This window comes from Corvus cornix, chromosome 1 (genome assembly GCF_000738735.6).
Source record: "Corvus cornix cornix isolate S_Up_H32 chromosome 1, ASM73873v5, whole genome shotgun sequence".
In the NCBI taxonomy this organism is placed as follows: Eukaryota; Metazoa; Chordata; class Aves; order Passeriformes; family Corvidae; genus Corvus; species Corvus cornix.
This window is the reverse complement of record NC_046332.1, coordinates 38138537-38158071: the sequence shown is the minus strand read 5'-3', so window position 1 is coordinate 38158071 and position 19535 is coordinate 38138537. Positions and strand designations below refer to the sequence as shown.

General features: G+C 47.2%; 1 protein-coding gene across 1 annotated transcript in view; it reads right to left on the bottom strand.

The window, feature by feature from the left end:
• The window catches only part of AMOTL1 (angiomotin like 1), a 78395-nt gene extending 64514 nt beyond the window's left edge, over window positions 1-13881 (bottom strand). The window contains exons 1-3 of the mRNA XM_019286452.3: window positions 13719-13881; window positions 6407-6542; window positions 3818-3868 (exon numbers count right to left, since the gene is read on the bottom strand). Of these exons, the coding sequence (XP_019141997.1) occupies window positions 3818-3868; window positions 6407-6491 (136 nt within the window). The 5' untranslated portion in view covers window positions 6492-6542; window positions 13719-13881. The remainder of the gene's footprint in view (window positions 1-3817; window positions 3869-6406; window positions 6543-13718) is intronic.
• Window positions 13882-19535: the final 5654 nt, after the last annotated feature.

Here is a 19535-nt window from a genome sequence, read left to right as displayed (position 1 = left end):
CTCTCCTGCACTTATTTACTTCAATGCCATTCATAATTCTTGTAGTTCTATTGTACCTTCCTTCAAGCACCTCTTTTCCACCCAATTCAGCTGTAGTTTTCTCAGAGTCTGCTTTCACAAAAGCTGCTCTCTCCCTCAGTCATTTTTGCCTCCCTTGCCTGGTACTTCTCCAGGGAATGTCAGAAATGTTCTTACTGCACAAGGTACAGGTGAGCCATGCACTGACTTGCACAGCAGCAGACCACAGAGAGGTTTTCAAAGGTCAGACATGACAAAGCAGACCACAGATCTTTAAGACAAAGAGAGAAAGAAGAGTTAGGAAGGATTTCCCAGTTATGGTTAATTCCATCATTGGAAGCTTTGGAATCACTAAAATTTTTGCAAACATGGAGAAAAGGAAAGTATGAGTAACAGCACGCATTCAGCAAGAGCAGAGCTGTCAGACTCATCTGACCTGCTGCAATGAGGTGATAAACCAGGTAGGTGAACAAGGAGGTGCAGATGCTGTATGTGTTGGTGTGTAAGTGTGGCTTGTGGTACTGTATCATACGGGGTCACTATACGCAGGATAGGAACACACGGGCTACAAGAAAATATGAAAAGGTGGGTGCATGTCTGGTCAAAACTTTTCTTAGAGGTTAGTTGCTTGTGGTATGATGTGATGCAAAAAAACTTCTCATGAATCTGGTCCTGATCAGCATTTCCACAAATAACACAAATTTGCAGTTGACAGCAAGCTGGGACAAGCTGACAGAAAACTGGAGACAGGACTAGAGGTCAAGGAAGACATGTTGAGCAGGAAGAAAGGGATACACTCCACTGATCCTCCATTGAATGCCCCCTTCAGCCCCTGCAGAGTGGGCAAGAAACTCTCAGTCTGATCCATGGAAGGCCTTTATGCCTGCCTTTGGCTTAAATTATGCAAATCTAATTAGACACTGAGGAAACCCTTCCAGTGCAGCAAAGCACTGGGGTGAGTTGCCTAGGAAGGCTGTTAGGATGAGTTGGTCCTGCACACAGGGTGATGGGTGAACAGGAGCCACTATCCCTGCCTCCAGGCAGAAGTGGGGTGTATCTGTCTCCCTGAAGTCCTGCTCAGACCTGCCTTTTTGTGATTTTTATCCTGATGATTATTAAAATATTGATGGTTTGTCTCAGAATGTTGTTATTATAATACTCTTTTGTCTGCTGCTCCTCTACTAATAACTCCAGCTGTTGAGGTGGCTGGTTTGACCAGAGATGAGTATTTTTGACCTGGTATTCTTTGGTTACACAATCACTTCACAGCATGAATCCAAGCTGCTACCGGCATGGTCTTGTCCTCTCTCCCTCCAACCTGTGCTTGGTCTTACCGTCTGTCTTGCCTGGCACTGCAAACTAGACAGCTGTGCCTGACTTGGGCCAGCGGACTGATCCAGCTGAAAACTCACCAGCTGGGAGGAAGGCAAGAGGAGAGATTGTATTTCCATTACTTGTTCTGCTATCTCATATCTTTTTTCTGTCTTGTCTACCTTGGATGGAGTAATCACATCTTGTGCTATGTTTGGAAAGGAGAGTGGAATTGTAAGGTGATATAAGCACTGGTTTGGATAATCCTTTCCAGACTGAGGGATGTCTAAGTTGCTGTGCAGAGGAAAGTGATATCCAAGGAGTTCCTCCTAAAATCGACCACAACTTGTTATTTGGGAGAGGGAGCTTTATCTTTGTCACTAAATACCAGGGTTAGGAGAGCTGGGCACATGCCACTGAGGAAAAACTCTGTTCAAGGAATAAGACAAGGATAACCAAGAATATAAAAGGAGCTGGTCCAAGTTCTGTCACAGAAAATGCATTTTGAAGTTATCTTACATGTTTTAACCAGAATCAGGTAATGAATGAGGCAGCCAAAAGAAGGCTCCTGGCTTTATTCCCATTCCCTGTTAAGACACTCTTCTGGGTGAATGCATGTCAGGGCAGTCTCTATCCTGACACCAAGTGGAGAGAGCTCACACAGACTACTTTAAAATGTGATCAAGTATATATCCTCGCTGGAAGTGAGGACAACCACTTGATACGCCACCCATTCCAGAACCAGTGAGACATCATACAGTTTTTAAGCATTTTTGTATTTCTAGGATTTTTTTTCAAGAACCTGTCTCCTAGCAGCAGAAATATACATTGAAGATGGCTATACTTGATAAAAACCACTTTCTGGGCTCCTGCAGTGTTACCCTCCTATCCCAAGTTTCCACCAGTGCCGTACATGGTGAGTACCCCGTGAGTGCATGTGGATCATCTTTACTGGGGTCAAGGTGGGTTCCAAGAGTGGCAGGGTAGTCACAGAATCACAGATAGGTTGAGGTTAGCAGGGACCTCTGGAGTTCATCTGGTCCAATCCCCTGCTCAAGCAGGGCCACCTACAGCCCACTTCCCAGGTCTTTGTCTAGAGAGCTTTTGAATATCTCCAAGTATGGAGAATGTATTGCCCTGAAAATGAAGAGGAGGGTGCCTTTTCCTTGTGGGGAAGGGCCAGTGCTCAGTCGTGTCAAGGTGGTGCACACTGCAGTGTGCCAGAGGAGTCCCACCATGCTGCCACAGAGCAAGGCAGGGTACCCAGTCCTGAGACTGGCATATCTCCCAGCACTTCTTATTCACGCCTTCCAGCATGCTCTTCTCAGGAGGGGTTGAGGGCTGGTCCAGTTCTGGGCTCTTCAGTACGAGAGAGACGTGGAGTTCCTGGAGCAGATACAGAGGAGGACTACAAAGAGGATTAAGGGACTGGAGCATCTCTCTTGTAAGGATTGGCTGAGGGCCTGTTCAGCCTCATGAAGAGATGACTTATCAATGACTATCTGAAGGGAGGGTGTCAAGAGGATGGACCCAGGCTCTTCTAAGTTGAGCCAAGCAATAGGACAAACAGCAACAGGCAGAAACTGGTGCACAGGTAGTTCCACCTAAATATGAGAAGAAACTTCCTTACTGTGTGGGTGACCGAGCACTGGAAAAGACTGCCCTGAGGGATTGGGGGGTCTCCCTCACTGGAGATATTTTGGAGCTATCTAGATGCAACTGTGTGCAATTGATGGCACTTGAGTGGGAAGGTTGGACCAGATGACCCCACTGTGGTTCTTTCCAACCTTACCCATTTCATGATTCTGTGATTTTCCCCTTTCCATGCACATCAGACCTCCAGTGCTGGGTGCCCAGAAGTCCTCCTTCAGAAGCTTCCCATCCTGCAGCTCAAGTCCTCACCCCACCCCACCTAGAACGTCTCTAACTCATCCTGAGAATCACACCTCTTTTGACCTTGACCCTGGGATTCAGGGGAGATCGCTGCCAGATGAGGTTTCCCCATGGATTCAGCCTCTGAAGCCTTCAGCTTCCCTTGTCCATTTGAGGTTGTTTTCTCTCTGAGTATCTTATTCTTCACTCTTGCTTTACACATCTCTATTTCTGCCTCCCAGGTGAAGAAAAATCCCTCATCATTTTGCAAGGTGCCAGAAAGTCACATAAACTCCAGTACCACCTGCTGGCTAAGCTTCAAACCCCCAGCCAAGAAACAACAGCATCCTATAGTGCTCTGCACCAGAAAGGTAACAGCTTCTCTCCCAGGGGAAAAAAACCTGCATCGATTTAACACAGAAATGTATCAAACACATCTACTGTCAAGTTGTTCCATCCCTCTGATGGATGGCATTAAAAAACAACACAGAAAGGAGGCACTGCTGCTGATAAATTTTAAAGCATTCAGCAGCTGCCCTGCTGTTGTTTAAGTCATCTCCTAATTACTCAACATAGAAAAAACAGGGAGAGGAAAATGTGTCATGCATGGACTTACCCAGCTGATCCAGAGCAAAGAGGGCTGGGGCACCTTCGGAGAGCTCATTGTCTGCGGGAAGAAGAACAAATGCTCAGGAAGTCAGCTGGAGAGGTAGATGAGGACAGGGGGAGTAACAATGCTGTTTTCATCACACTGCTGATAAGCCCTTGCTCAGCTTGCTTCCAGTTCACCCTGACAGCTTTCATGTGCATGTTGTGGGTTTTCTTCTAATTCAGCTGTTATTGAAAAACCTCAGAACCATCTCAAGACAGATGCTTGTCAGGATGAGCCCTGAGGAGCAGAAGCTCCACTGCCCCATCTGTGTCCTCCCCGGGATCCCTGGCAATGCTCCCTTTTTTGTCCACACCACAGCTTTTCACTCCCTTTCTTCAATTTACATGGTGCTTAGGGCATGGCCAGGAGCACCCTGCCTGCAGCAAAGCTTTCCTGTATGCTACAGTCTGCTCCAACAACAGCAGCTGGAGAAGGTTTAACCAGCGGGAGCAAGAATTATTCAGAGGCTGACCAAACCTTTGAGTCATCTGATAACAGCACCGAAGTAACTCAGTGCCAGTGACGGGTTAGGCCACAGTCTCTGGAAATCCCTGAGCTGGTGGCATCTCTCATCAAAAACTTGTAGGGGTTTATTTTGCATCCCATAAACGAGCCCACCCACTCTTGTCTGCTCCCAGCTGCAGAGAACAACACACACAGATCGCTCACTGCCAGTAAGACCCACAACCACACACGTGGCCAAGTGTTGAATTCCATTTGTGCCTTGTAGTTGGGGGGGATTTTGCTATTTTCAAACATTTCTTGCAATGTCAAAAGTGTTGCTAAATTGAAAAACCCAATGCAAATTTTAAAAAAAATTAAATTGCAGTGGGTGGGGGTTTTTGTGCTGGTTTTTTATCCCTTTATGATTCATGGCATTTTTTCAATGAATGGGCTTGACTCAAAAAACTTTTGGTCTGGAATCTGTGGATCGCTGTATTCCTAGGGGTTCCAGAACGACATTTAAGAAGGGCAGGTGTGTGATGCCCTACAGCAATCCATACCTGTGCCCTTTCTAAGAGATCTTGCCCCCTGTTATAAAATGCTCTTAGGCCCAACAGTTGGAAAACGCTGTGAGCCACTAGTTTAGGATAGCAATGGGCTGCATACAAAACCAAAAGCCAATGTACATCCACATTCAATTGTTCAGCTGGTTTGGACTTTTCTGAACTCGTGATGGCAGTGACACTGCCATCCTCTACAGACACAAGCACATTGCAGTCCTGAAGTCAATGGGCATTTAACCAATACAGCTATAAACAATAACACAGACCATGCACACAGGAAAGACTTTTCAGAAATAACAGAAGCAGAGATTGTTCTAATGGGAAAAAAGAGTGGACTGCAGGAAGCATCCCTGTGCTGGTCCCCTGGAGCCACCCTGGGCTGGGTACCTGGAAAAGCAACAGATGTTCTATCATAAGGATGCTGCCCAGTGGTGCTTTGCTGGTGATATTGAACCCAGGGCTCAAAAGCATAAATCTACCTATGGGCTCAAAAGGATAAAGCTACTTATGTAATTCAGCTCTCACAGAAAAGGAGGCGATGCTGCTTCTTGGTTTGTCCCTTTCCCTTCCCCCAGCATCTGGGCTACCAGCGGGAAGCCAAGGGAAACAGATGGAGATAAGCGAGCACTTTACCAAAGCAAAGTGTTTCCGTTCCCAAGGTGCTGCCATCTGGAAGGCTGTGGGTTTATTTTGGTTTTAGTCTAGGGCACAGCACATCCCAGACAAAGAAGGATCTTTGCCCAAGGAGGGACAGCTTGTGCTGGCCCAGGGGACAGGGACCTCTGGTAACAAAGATGACCTGGGGCTGAGCAAGGAGCACTTGTGGCTGCTCCTGCCAAATGTTCAAATGGGGATTAAAAAGCAAGTAAGAGCAGCTGACTGGAAATTAGGTAGAGATTAATTAATAGAGGAAAAAGGACTGCTGGGTACTTCTCATTGCATCTGCCCTGGGTGCTTTCCTGAAACAGGCAATTTCTAGAGAGCAATGAACCCTAGCCTTGATGTGGGACATCTTGTGTCTGGCTAAGGTGGGCTGAAGCCTTGAACAGTCCTTGCACATGGAGCCCCAGTTGGGGCAGCCCCCCTGTCACTGCCAGGACAGCATGTATCCTGCAGCCATCCTAAATTATCCCCCACAAATGTGATTGAAGAGAATATTTTATCAGTTCTCCTGTCACTCCTTCCCAACAATGGTCATTTGCGGAGTTCTGCTTGTGGAGAGTGAGGGTGGTTACATCTAGCACAAGTGGCACATTAACTGGCCAAAAGATGGGTGTTGAAGCCTTTTTTCTTTCTTTTATTTTCTTCTCTTTTTTTCTTTGAAAGTCCACTCTGAACAAGGAAAAGAAGCCGCAGGCCAAGTGCCTGTGTCAGTGTGACAGTTTGGGTCAGACCTTTCCCACCTTCATACCAAGTACTGCCTGGCTCTGGATATAGCCCAGCAAAACCCCTGGGGCCACTGCAAGCACAGTGAATGGCAGCAGCACACTGGGAAGGCTCTCAGCACTTTCACTGGGTGGATTAAAAATCATCAATCACATCCTACCTCCTTTCACACTGGAAAAGGGGTGGATCCCACCACGAGACAGCCAGTTTGTTTCATCCAGCTTCCAGTTTTCACCAGGGTCCATCTCTGATCCGCAGCATCAAAGATCTGCTTGCAATGCCTCCTGCTGCTCTCTCTGGGGAATAATCAAAAGATACACTAAGCATCTGTCGTGCTGCTGGACCATAGCCAGCTGCTGAGAAGCTCACCTCAGCAGAGGAAAATCTTGTCAATATTTCAGGAGAAAAAAAGAAAATTAATTAAGAAAAAAATTGAGAAAAAACCCACATGGCTCACAGGGAATTCTTGGACCAAGGAGTTGCTGACTCTACCACGCCTTGACTTACCACATCAACAGGCCTCCCCACTGCATCAAAAGGCCACCAACACTTGGACATCTTCCATTTTCTGTTATCAGTCTGACCAACACTGAGAAATTCCTAATCTGTCATGATACTTGCAGGGGTGGGGTTTTACTTCTGAGTGAGGCGATGTTTCACAAGGACATCCATCGGGGATGTGTGTCTTGGCTTTACATGCCCAGCCATCAGGTCCTGGCAAGCGAGGGGAGTGGGCAGGCTTGCTGGCCCTTTTTCCCACATCCCAGCTCCTCCATGGACAGGAGTTGCAGGCTGGAAACTACAATCATTTATACATTCCAAGGCAACACTACCACTGGCCACTTGGCTCTCACAGCCGCCCCAGCCCTGGAGTAGTGGCTCTGAGCCACCAGGGAAGGATGGGGATTATTGAGCAGTTAACATGAGAGCTCTCCGCCCTAAAAAGTTCCTTTCTGGTGTAGACACTAAATTATTTTCTTGACTATCAGTCAGGAAACCTACAGGTTTATTGCACCTGAGAATCTTCCTGGAGACCTTTATCTTCCCTTTACTCCTTGGACCTGTGCATCTGGGCAATCCCAGATGTGAGCAAAGACTGTAAGAATAACTCATGGAGAGCAGCCCTGCAGAAGACTTGGTGTTCTCATGGATGAAAAGCTGGACATGAACCAACAATGTGTGCTTACAGCCCAGAAAGCCAACCTCATCCTGGGCTGCATCCGAAGCAGCATGGCCAGCAGGGTGAGGAGGGGATTCTGCCCCTCTGCTCTGCCCTTGTGAGATCCCACCTGCAGTGCTGCATCCTCAGCACAAGAAGGACATGGACCTGTTGGAGTGAGTCAAAAGGAGGGCCATGAAGATGATCAGAAGCCTGGAGCACCTCCCCTATGAGGACAGGCTGAGAAAGCTGGGGTTGCTCAGCCTGGAGAAGAGAAGGCTCCAGGGAGACCATATAGCACCTTCCAGTACCTAAAGGTGGCTTATAAAAAGCGTTTAGATTAGATATTAGGAAGAAATTCTTTACTGTTAGGGTGGTGAGGCACTGGAACTGATTGCCCAGAGAAGTTACGGATGTCTCATCCCTGGAAGTTTCCGGCCAGGCTGGATGGGGCTTTGAGCAATGTGGGCTAGTGGGTGGCGCCCATGCCCACAGCCAGGGTGTTGGAACTAGGTGATCTTTAAGGTCCCTTCGAAACCAAGCAATTCTATGATTCTGTGGTTCTATGATCCCTGGTGGGGTAGCACATACAGGCATTTAATGCACCCCTAAGCCTTCAGGATTACATGGATTTGGAAGGGAATAGAGTCCATCCAGTATCAGCAACCTCTAATTTATTAAGGAAACATACAAGTGTTGTGATGCAACAACAAGTTTTTGCCTCTGTTGGAAGATGCTGAAAAGGAGGTGACAACAAGGATCTTCCTCAGCAGTGTCTGAGGCAAACCCAGACCCCAAAAGGCAGCAATGGAGCTGATTTCATGGTGAGGTGTGTCCCACGAGCCCCACCACACTGGCAGCTGATCATCTCTACTCGGTCTCTGATTTTCTTCGTCATTATTTGTAGGAATTTTTTGTAATTTAATGCTGTCATGACCCTAACTGAGGGCATTCCTGGTAGAGGCAGGCAGATAGCAATGGAGGGACACCATCACACCAGCACCATCTCCTTAGCAAATGAGGCCAAGAAAGAGATGGATGGGGCCCTGTCTCCATAGGGAAGCAAAGCACGGCTGAGCCATCCCACTGCACTTCCCAAGCACTGGTACCTCTCAGCTACCATCTTACTGAGGGGAGCTGCAGGAAGGGGCAGCAGCTCCACACTGACGTATTTGGCTCCCAGTGGCTCCCAGCACGGCACAGCCAAAGCCCCTACCTCAGCCTACTGCCAGGTCTCACCAGCAAGAACCAGGAGTATGCTGGTTCTTCCCCAGCTGGCCAGACCTGCAAGAAGTCATTTCACACGTTCTCTTGCTCAACACCTTAATGGAGTAGAATTAAATACTTGTCCATATGCGTTTGGTGAGCAGCAAGCAGGACAGGTCACTGCACGCACAGGCAGAGCTGGACTGGAGTTTTTTGACATAGCAAATTCAGCTGAATTGCAATTAAGAGGTACTGAGACTTCAGGCAAATTTGGATTGACTATGTAATTAGTTTAAGCTGAAAGAGAAAAAAAGAGTCCTGAGAAGACCAGCAAGGCTCCATTTTGACATTTAAAAAATGAAACTTTTTTTCTTGTTCTTTCAAATGCTGGTTTTGGTTTGAAAGTGACCTAGTTTGCTTTTTCTTTTCTTTTTTCTTATTTTTTTTAAGTTATGAAAAGCAGTAAATAATCTCAAACCAGAATGTCTCATGCTACGCTTATGAAAAGAAATCAAAGAAGAAAAGAAACATTCTCCTTTAGGGGGTGATCCAAACCGAAAAGTATTTTCAATTTTTCCCTTCAGCCACTGAAATGAAAAACCTATTATTTGTACAGCTACACTACTGAAAGGCATCTCTTCAGTGCGTACTGTTGGCAATTTCTTCTTTCTACCTGCCAAGGGAGGGGTTTGTCTGCAAGTTCAATAAAAGTATAAGAGAGAAAGAACGAAAGGGCAATTTATCAGCATAGCATAGAAGATAAAATGGCTTTTCCATATTAACTTGTTTCTCTGAAAGAAGGAACCTCAGCTCTTTGCCTGCTGACCCGCTCTGCTCAGAATCATATAGACATGAAATCATATAGACACGAAATCATATAGACACGAGTCCTGAGCTCTCATCACATAGAAGATTAATTGCGGATGTAAAACCTTCTGACTTCACTGACACATAAGGTCTAACCTACACTAGAGAAAGCAAAGGTCAAAATTTATTTGGGTCAATAATACCAGCAATGAGAAACACCCAGACGATCATAAACCTCAGTCCTTGCTGTAGCTTTGGGGCATCTATCTCTTCCCTGCACAGCAGAACCTGGTATCAGCACAGGCTGCTGGTGTTGGATGCTCAGTGTCAGCATCAGCGATGGGTTTGTGGTCCCTGTCTCACCACAGAGCATGCATTGTGCCCACTATCGCTGTGGCTGCCCAACAGGATGGGATGGGAGGGAAAGGGATGAGTGAAAACACAGGACAGGGTCCACTAGCTGCATTTATATCCATGCAATACACCTCTTGCTAAAATGCAGAGCTGGAGAAGGAGGCATCACTGCTCAAGCTGTTGTCTCACTAGGGCTGGGATGACAGCTCCAGCTGCTTGAAGGGCTCAGCCTTGCTATGGTCAAAAATCAACACCCATTACCTCCATCTTTCAAGAAGACAAATAAAATGTGAGATTTTTCAAAGGGCCTGCACTCAGGTTCTGTGTGCAGTCTTCACCTAGGGCAAGGGGTGCTCATTTTACACACCAATAGCTTCCACCATTCCTCTGAGGAAAAACAAGGTGAGAAAAGACTCACATTCCTCCTATATCCTGATACAGTATTTTAAAAATGATAGGGACTGAATACATTAAGAGTCCTTTCACTCCAGAGCTTTTACTGTACCTCAATAACAACAATGCAGATCACAAAGCACTGTCCATGTTCAATCTAACCTGCAAATCTCTTCCAAACCACAGAAAAAAATAGCATAATATTGGAATGACCATTTCAGCAAAGTTTTACAATCCCTCTAATCTGTCAGGAGTGGTTGTTGGAGCACAAGCCCCAGTTAAGCTCCTCTTCTGGAGCATTTCCAATTCAAGACAATCTGCCACACAGCCAGCCTCTCAGGGAACTCAGCAACTGAATGGGGATTTTTTTTAGTACCATAAACTGTAGAATTCACATGGCCAAAACAGCAGGAAAATAAAAGTCAATGACCTGAAGTTAACCCAGACAGACAAGAGATTAAAGCGTCAAACCCTAAATGCTACAGCAGGCAGAGGCTTGATCTGGTGGACAAGTATAGGCTGGAAGTGTTTGCCCAAACACTGCCCTCAAAACTGGCTCCATCCACATGGCTCAAGTGCTGCTGAGTGGAGATGCAGATGCTGTACAAAGGAGCTCACATTTCTTTGTGCTATCATGTCTCCTTGCATATGGTTCAGGTTTAGAGCTCTAACTACATCCACCTACTTGACTGGGAGTAAAATTCAGTGGCTCTTCCAGAAGACACAGACTCAGCTACTTCTCTTCCCCATGAGGGACAAAGCAGGGCATAGTTTCATGAGATACTCAATACAATCCAGGTAGATCACCACCTGGGGCTGCTGACCACCTGGGGCTGGTGATCACTTAGGGCTGGTGATACTCACACACCACCTTGCTGGTCTGAGCCCCCAGAACAGCACAGTGGAGCCCTTTGCATTTAACGATTTCTTGATTTAATGAGCAACCTTTCCAACACCTTGTAGCACCTAAGAAGAGCTCATGTGTGATCCCTTCTGAGTAGCATCTGTCCTGGGGGAGCCAGGTAGTGTGAGGTCCACACAGCTGGTTCCTGGGATCAGAGCAGCCCCAAGCCACACCAGCCCATTGCCAGGCCAGGGCTAGCGAGTAGACAGCTACCACTAGCCTGTAGCAGCCTCGTGTAAGAGTGAGCATGGGCAGGGACTGTGGCAAGAGAAAAGGCTACACAACAGCTGAGGTGGTCACAAGTCATAGGAGGTCTGGTAGATGGGGCAGCAGGGAGTACACCATGGAGAGTGGTGTTCAGTATCAGTTTGGAGAGGGGAGGCTGGAACAAGGGAGAAAAATCTGTTTCTGTTCATGTTGCAAACCCTACAGGAGTGGCTGGCCATTACTAGTGTGTTCTCCAGCAAGAGAGGGCACTGACCCCAACATGTGCTTCCAGACAGCTTTTGGGGTTTGGGATCTGTATTCGCCACACCAAAGGGATGATGTGGGCAGCCAAGGTAGAACTGAGGCTGAGACAAGAAGCAGGGACTGAAGAAAAGAGCTTGGCCAGACTGTGGGAGAAGGTGTCGGGCAGCAGCCTTGCAGCAATCACACTTGGGATTAAATGCAATGAGACAGATCCCTTTATCAGTGATGCTTCCCAGCACCCTGCAGTAACACAGGGATAGCTGCCTTCTCATCAGGGATGCACTGGGAACCTCTCTCCCCATGCTCACCAAAGTGGCCTTATGGTGCCTACACAATAATCCAGATTCTTCTCAAACCCAATGAGTCCAGAGAAGTTAAAGTATCCCCTGACTCATAGTTTTGCTCTGAGTAAAAACTTCTTGACAACTTCTGTGTCAAAAAGGCCATGTACTCGGAATGTGGGAGCAGTGGCAAAGGGAAGTCTTGTTGCTTGGGCAGACAGCAGCTGCTCTTGGGCAGGTATCACTGCCCTGCGAAGGCACTGCCTTCCTGCAGCTGTTCATCTGCCCAAAGGCAATAGGAGCGGGAATGGGAAGGTCTGACTGAGCCTTACAGAGCTGAGCAGGGCATGATCAGGACTTTGAGGGGGACATTACAAATTTGTTTAACCTGGAGCAGCGTGGGCACAGTGAAAGGCACAAGGTGATAAACTACTTTTCATGTACCCCAGAGCTCAGCCTGATGGCTGCCTTTAATCACCCACAGCTGTTCTTTACTGCCTTGGATGTGCTCTCCTTTAATTAGCCCAAAAGGTAACTAATGACCTATTTGTTAATGTCATCAATCAAAAAGCTCTTTTTGTAGCTGGTCTGAAAGACGCTTTTTTAAAAGCATCAGTTTCAGCCAACTGGCACAGAGCATGATCACAAACTAATTACATGATCTCATGGCAGTTATCTTGAACTAATACATCATTAATCTGATCTTACGACAGCTAAAGGAGAAGCCCAGAGCCAAGAAGCACTTGAACACTCCACAGTTCTCAAGACAGGAGCCCTTTTTATAAAAGCTGCAGGTTTACACACAGCAGGCACATGTCAGGGCAAGCTGCAAGTTGTATTGCTCCCCTCACCCCAACAAACAAAAACATTCACAAGCCAAACACACAATCTCCTCCAAAGGGAACCTTCCCAAAAATACAGCCCTGACTCAGTTCAGGGCTGCAAGGATGACCAGAGAGGGAAGGGGCTTAGGGACAGAATCCCATCTTTGCTCAGGAACCCCAAAACATTTTTGATAAGCTTTCTGTATGACAAAGCCCTTTTTTCATTCACCAATCTGGTCTTAGGGGACATAATGGCAGGTGGGTAGTTTCAGGTCACCTGCACTGATGGGGATGGGCTCTAGAAGTCCTATCTATCCTCTACATCCCTTTGGATGTAAAGGTAGGAGGCAAACCAATAAATAAATTCCTATTTACCTGTCATGACTTCCTTTAAACAGCTCACCTCTAGCCACACAGATAACCAAAGTCTTGAAGACCTTTGAAAAGAGAATCCTTAGTTTCAGCCAAACTCTTACTCTCACTCCTGAGCAAGGGTATCCCCCAAATGGAGCTGCTCACAAACCTGTCCCAGCCATCCCACAGGTAGGGCCGGACACCAGGATTCACTTCACAGTGCTGCAGGACCACTGCTCTGATGACACAGTACAGGAGGTGCTGGATGCACATATCAATACAGATTTGGGGTGAGTTTAAGATCTGTAAGGTCCTCAAAGTCACCATGTGGAATAAAATTTCTCTTCCTTACTTCTCTGGTTTTCTTCCAAAGTCAGCAAATTGAATTGCAATTCCACAATCCAAATGTTAAAGCACTTGAAGCAAAGCCTGTGTCTCCTTTTGTGTCTGTTGCAAAGCTGTCTGTACTAAACTAGCAGAAGCAAATGCCACCACGCCTCAGCTCTGCCAGTTATCTTCACAGGCAATTAGCTGCCGGGATATTTTAGCCATAACAATCACTTAGCTGCTTAAGAGAGGACAATTTCTCTTTGCTGTTTCCCTGACCTCTCAGAAAACACGACTGCCTTTTCTTTGCTGTCATAGAAGAAAGTGTTCCTGTTCCAGCCTCAGTTCAGACATTTAAAAAAAAATGGTAAAGTAGAAATGGTAAACCTTACCTGACAAAACACCTGTGATTTCTCTGGCGACAAAAAGCATCTGTGCCTTGGTGCTGCAAGACCAAAGCTTTCCTGGGAAATGTTTGTCCTCGGTTGGGTAAGAGCCCCACAAAAACTATGTAGCCATTGCCTGGACTTGCTTTGGTTTGGGTAGGTAAGTCACGGGAATTCAGCTGCTCTTGTGTGTTCAAAGAGCTTCAAAATGCTCTACACCACCTATCGAATTATGGTTCCCACAAGTATGCGAGGTATGTGTCTGTCTTCCTGAGTCACATAATTATCTATGGGAAAGTAACCTGCGGAAACATGGCAGAGGGGGGAAAAACCTAATGGGCTGTTTAAATCCCTCGACAGGATTTAAACATTGAGATGTTCTCAAACAGGGGATTTGCTAATTCCTATGTCCAAAATGCCAAAGCTAGCAGGGATGCTGGACTGGCTGCTTCCCACCTTCCTCAGCAGTTTGCAGCACCACATGTGGAAAGTGCCAAGGAGAAGGAGCAGCAGAGTCTCAAAAGCAGCCACAGCACTGGAAGAGACAATCTGAAGCTCACTGAGTTGCACAGGTTATGGGATGGCCTCTAGCCAGGAGGAAATGTAGGTGAAATAGTCCCTGATGACTGCTGCTAATGAAGGCTGAGTCATCGGTGACACGGAATGAAAAAATGATGTGATGCAGTGGTGCCTGGGCTAGTTACATCTTGATAAGGATGGTGGGTGTCTTCCTGGGTTTTCCCTTGAGTCAGAAGCACCTGGGGAAAGTGATACCAGGAAAGGGATATCTGCCATGATCAAATGGCACCTCAGGCAATCTCAGAAGAGGAATAAATAGCATGAGACAATGGGATACCATGCAAGTTAAATTTCCAGAGAAGCCACTTGTACCAAGTAGATGGGAGGAGATGAGGGTGACAGTGAAGAGCAAACAGTGAAGGAAGCCTTGATTACCCCACCTTCTTGCAACGAAAAATATGGTCTTACCATGGTGAGAATGGCTCCAGCAGATGTTCACACTCTGCAATCTTTTTTCAGAGTGGCCAGTTTTCCCATATGATTTACAACAAGGACATCCCAGAAGTGAACCTCCAAATCCTTCATGACCTCCACAAGCTCACTTGAGCATAAGCAGCCCACACACCTGCAGCAGATGTGAACAGATCTTGGTTTTTGCTTCATCTCCTGAACGACCATTACCATCCATCATGTCTCTTGACAGCTTATGGTACTCAGGAGATTATATAAAATTTTGAGCTTGGTTGTTAAGTGCTTCCAGCTACCAGGAAAAAACCTCACACCTAGGAGGCAAACAGCCCCCATTCCCAGGGCCAGGAGGGCTTCAAGCAGCCCTGTGTACTGGATGACAAAGAGAAATGTGCTGTGCAGCATTTGAGCCAACTCTGAGGCTTGGTTTTATCACCCAATTCCAGATTTAGCCAGCATTGCCTAAGACCTCTGTCAGTATCTGGCTGTACTTGGCACCTTCATGCAGCGTGAGCAGGTTGGGATGCTGCCAGGCATGAGGTGGGTTGCAGACTGCCTGTGTATTCCAGAAGCCAGGAGGTCCAGGAGAAGCAGATATCAGCCACGGAACAAAGACCCTCAGACCCTGCATTCCCATACCTTCTCCAATGGCATAGGTCTGGCCACAAAGGAAAGAGCATTCGAGCTCTTACCAAGAGGCATTTTGGGGACTGCCAGCATGGCACCAACCGGTGCTGGCTGTGGTGGCAGCCAGTGTCTGGAGCAGTGAACGATTCTGGCTGTGCCACCACCTATGCACAGGGGAGGAGCTGAGAGAGCCCTGGCTGTGCTGGTGTGTTCCAAGGTCGTCCTCACACCCTGACTCACTCACCACAGCTGTAGACCAGCAGGAGCAGCACCAGTAGTGTCAAAGCTCTCCCACCAAGCCCCTGAGGTTCTGGTGCATCGGGATCCATCCTGGAGGATGAGGAGGCCACCAGGCTTCAACTCTGTAATGGGAGAAACTTGGAGAAATCACTGGTTGGATAGAAGTCAACTGATGGACATTTGTGTGGAGATTTTGGGTTAAGCTTTTTTAAAAAAAAAACCAAAAACCTACATAGTAGGCTTGTAATTACAGGGATACCAAGTCCTAATGACTTTTCCAGGCCTGTTGACTCAGGGCACGTTCTTACCTTCCTCCCGGCATGTCTGTGCGGGGCTGTGGTCGCCCCACCACGGCACAGGCTCATCCACTCCTGCACAAACATCCTGGGGAGCCAAAACTGCCTTCAGGAGGGTGAGCAGCCGGCGATGTGTAATTCACGGCACTCCATGACTCTTGTGAGTCATGAGATTCCCAGGAGATTTACAGCCAGAGGCACCGATCTGCCTCGAACACAAATGGAGTGGATGGTTTCAGCCCAAGCCAAGCTCCCAGGTGAGTCTGGGTGAGGCAGAGTTGAGCAGTCATTGCACTGCATTGCATCTGTTGCAGAAAGGTTTAGCCACAAAGTGGGTAAACCCACTCTTTCCTCTCTTCCTACCCTGTGCTGAGGACAAGGGATGGTGCTGAATATCACCAGCCTCCTGCCCTTTCTCCAGCCACATCACCTGAGCTGTGTCACTGGGTGCCCACATAAAAACTCCCATCCCTTGCTCATCATCCTGCTCACCAGTTCTTCTGAATTGGTGGGAGAAAAGTCTTCACCATGGCGCCTGTCTTCTGCTACACATCTGCCCAGATGTAAACACGGTGCTCCCCCAAAAGAGTGGAGCAAATGGAGACGGATGATCATACCAGTCAACAGGATGAGGGAGGCCATCCCTCTGTTGTTGCAAAGGTGTCTGAAAACAGACACTCTCCTAGGAAAGCCTTTCTGGGCTTCTCCTCGCAAGGCAGCACAGGCATGAGTGAGGTTGGATGGGAGATTTTCCATATCCTGAACACTGGTGGGGTCTTGCACAGCTGCCTCTCGAGGAGCAGTGGAGTTTCTTGGCTGAGGGCTGGTTTGTCCCCATCCCCATGTCTAGACCACGCCATGCCTATAATGCTCTCTCATTCAGAGAGAGTGCTGAGTTACCTCTGCCAGGGAGAGGAGGAAAGTGTGACTGGTGGTCGAAAGGAGATAAGTCCCAGGCCAGGCACAGGCAGTAGAGAGTCTCAAGTTACTTGTGGGGCAGGAAGAGATGGGCAGCAGTTATTCAGTGATGGGAGTCAGAGGGGAAGAGTTCTGTCACATTGAGACCCTGACAGACAGCACAGCCATAATCACCATAATTTTCTCCCTGGTGAAGGACAGGGCAGGCTGAGGAAACTTCTTTGCTCAAATATCCACATACATCCTTCAGTGCAATTGAGGCTCAGGCAGGATCTCTGCTGGCAGGTAGGAAACACTTTCTGTTTAAGCTGTAGTATTTTCCAGAGGACTGACTTAGACATAAAATATTTACAGCTCTCTCTTCAGAGAAACCTGCTTTTTGGTCTATCTTTCTGTGCTAAACAAAATTGGAACTCTGAAGAGAAAAATACAGAGGGAATCCAACCTGCCTCTCACTGAATTGCTTTCCCCAGGATCAGCTAAGAGCAGAAAAGAGGTTGGTAAGGTGGTGGTGATGTTGGTAACTACGGGAGGAATTTATGGCAAAACCAGACTTCAGCGGCATGTGTGAAGGATGCCTTGACCATCCTTCCTTATCTGACTTCCCATAGGGGTTATGGCATCCTGCACCTGGTCTGGCTCCTAATCCTTCCTCATTCAGTTCGGGGCTGACCCAGCACCTTGGCTTCCTGTGACTCACCAATGCACAGCTCTAATCTCCCCCAGCCCTGTGTTTTTCCATCCAAGGGCACACCCACGCTCACTCCCTGCTTACCCAGCACCCAGCACGCCTCCCCTGGAGGAGCCCAGCACTGGGCACCCCAAACCCAGCTTTGACAGTGAAAGCTGCTGGCTCTCAGGAGGTGCTGCTGGGGGGCCCTGGGGTCCTGGCTCCCAGCTGATTCCCTAGCAGGCCTTAAGGCACACTTTGTGGGCCAATCACACGGATGGATGCTCATTGATGGCTTCACATGGGTGAACGAGGGAAGATCAAGTCTTCCTTTGCTAGGCTGCAATATTAAGAAGCAGACCAAATAGGACCTTGAGATAACAGTTAGCTGCAAACTTGCTCATGTCTTCCACATAAAATGGAATGTGAAAGTCCTGCTGCGGTGCTGGGGAGAAGAGAAACAAATCTCTTTTGTATCTTTACACCCAAGACTCTGGTGACAATTTATGAGGGTGTGATGATCTCTGCCTCCGTGGAGTCAGCCATAACACAGATACCTAATATCTTGCCAGTGGGATCACAGAAATGTAGCCAACATTTTCTTTCGCCTGATTTTCCCCTGGCTGCCTGCTCTTCCCTGTGAACTGTGTGGTGGGATGCTGTGGTCACTTCCCACCTCACATCCTCTGCAAGCTCCTTCTCTAGTTGCAGGAGGATCTGGATGCATCCAGGGCAGAGCTCCACCTGATGCAGGGTTCCCTCTACCCACTGGCATGGGGGAGCCAGGGATGCCCCCGGGGTATGAGGAGGGTGCAATTACAATCCTAATCGCTAATTACACTGAGCAAGATTTTGGCCATCAGTCTTACCTAAGGCATGGTGGTGGATGAGTCCCTGTCACCATGTCCCTGCCTCATTCTCTTTGGTTCTCATTAAAAACTAGAGAAGACCTGATGCTCCAAGTCAGAACAAACCCAAAAGCTGAAACTTCTAAATATCTCACTAAAGGGAAATGCCATTTTCCAGCCCGTTCTACTTGCTACTTGAGAAAAAAAAAAATTACTCCACCAGAAAAATGTCAGCACTGTAGTGGCATTTGTTCCAGCTGAAATGTGAGGCATTTCATCTCCTCTCCTTTCAGGTTCCCTCCTGAGTATTCCTTAGGCTTTTATTTTGTATCAATAAGGGGCTTTCGATTTGGGCATGTTATTTACACTCTCGGCAAGGAACCAAAGTAACAGTTATCCACCCCCTGCTTTGGTGATTCACAAGAAAGCCTGACGAACACTGATGCCATGGAACCAGTATGAGCTATTGGTGAGGAATAACCTTATGAAAAAGTCTGCTCAGGTCAATTATGGAAGAACAGCGTCTGACAGGATGTGTCTAGCTGCATCCTGGAGACTGAGACACCCAGTGATTTAATCATCCCTTGAGGTAGTATTACTTTCACATGCACATTACTGAAAAATTCATCAGCAATCCAGCATCGGTGGTAGCACTTCTCAAATGGAAACAGAGCCAGGTGTGGGGCAAAGAGAGACCTCATCAGGTCAATAATATTTTCCCTGTTGACTTCAAGAAATGATGGAGCAGACCCCCCAGTTGCAACAAAGTAAATGAATGGGGATAGCTCTTTTTTTTTACTATATGGTACACAATACCTTCCCTACACTTCCAAGCAGCCAAGAAGACACCTCCATTATTACTGACATGTTTGTGATGTTGCAAATAAACTAAAAAAACTTCCTGTGGCTCTACCAGGCACTTCACTGTAACAGTCAGTCCTACCCACATTGGCCACTACGATTCTCTAATCAGAAGTATCATAGATATGAACTCTTTTCAGAGGGTTGCTGAGGGGATTTTCTGCTACCACAAAAAAATGAAGAATAATCTTTAAGTTCTGTTAAATACATTATTTTTTTCCTGACTCCTGCTCCTGCAAAGAAAGCAACTGCTCTCAAGTCTTTTTCTGTTCTTATGCTGAAAGCATTCTTAGTAGGTCTGAGCAGATTGAAGGCACTTTCTTCTAGGGTATGGGGCAATTCCATGTCTCTTCCCAAAATGATGGTGTGACAGAGG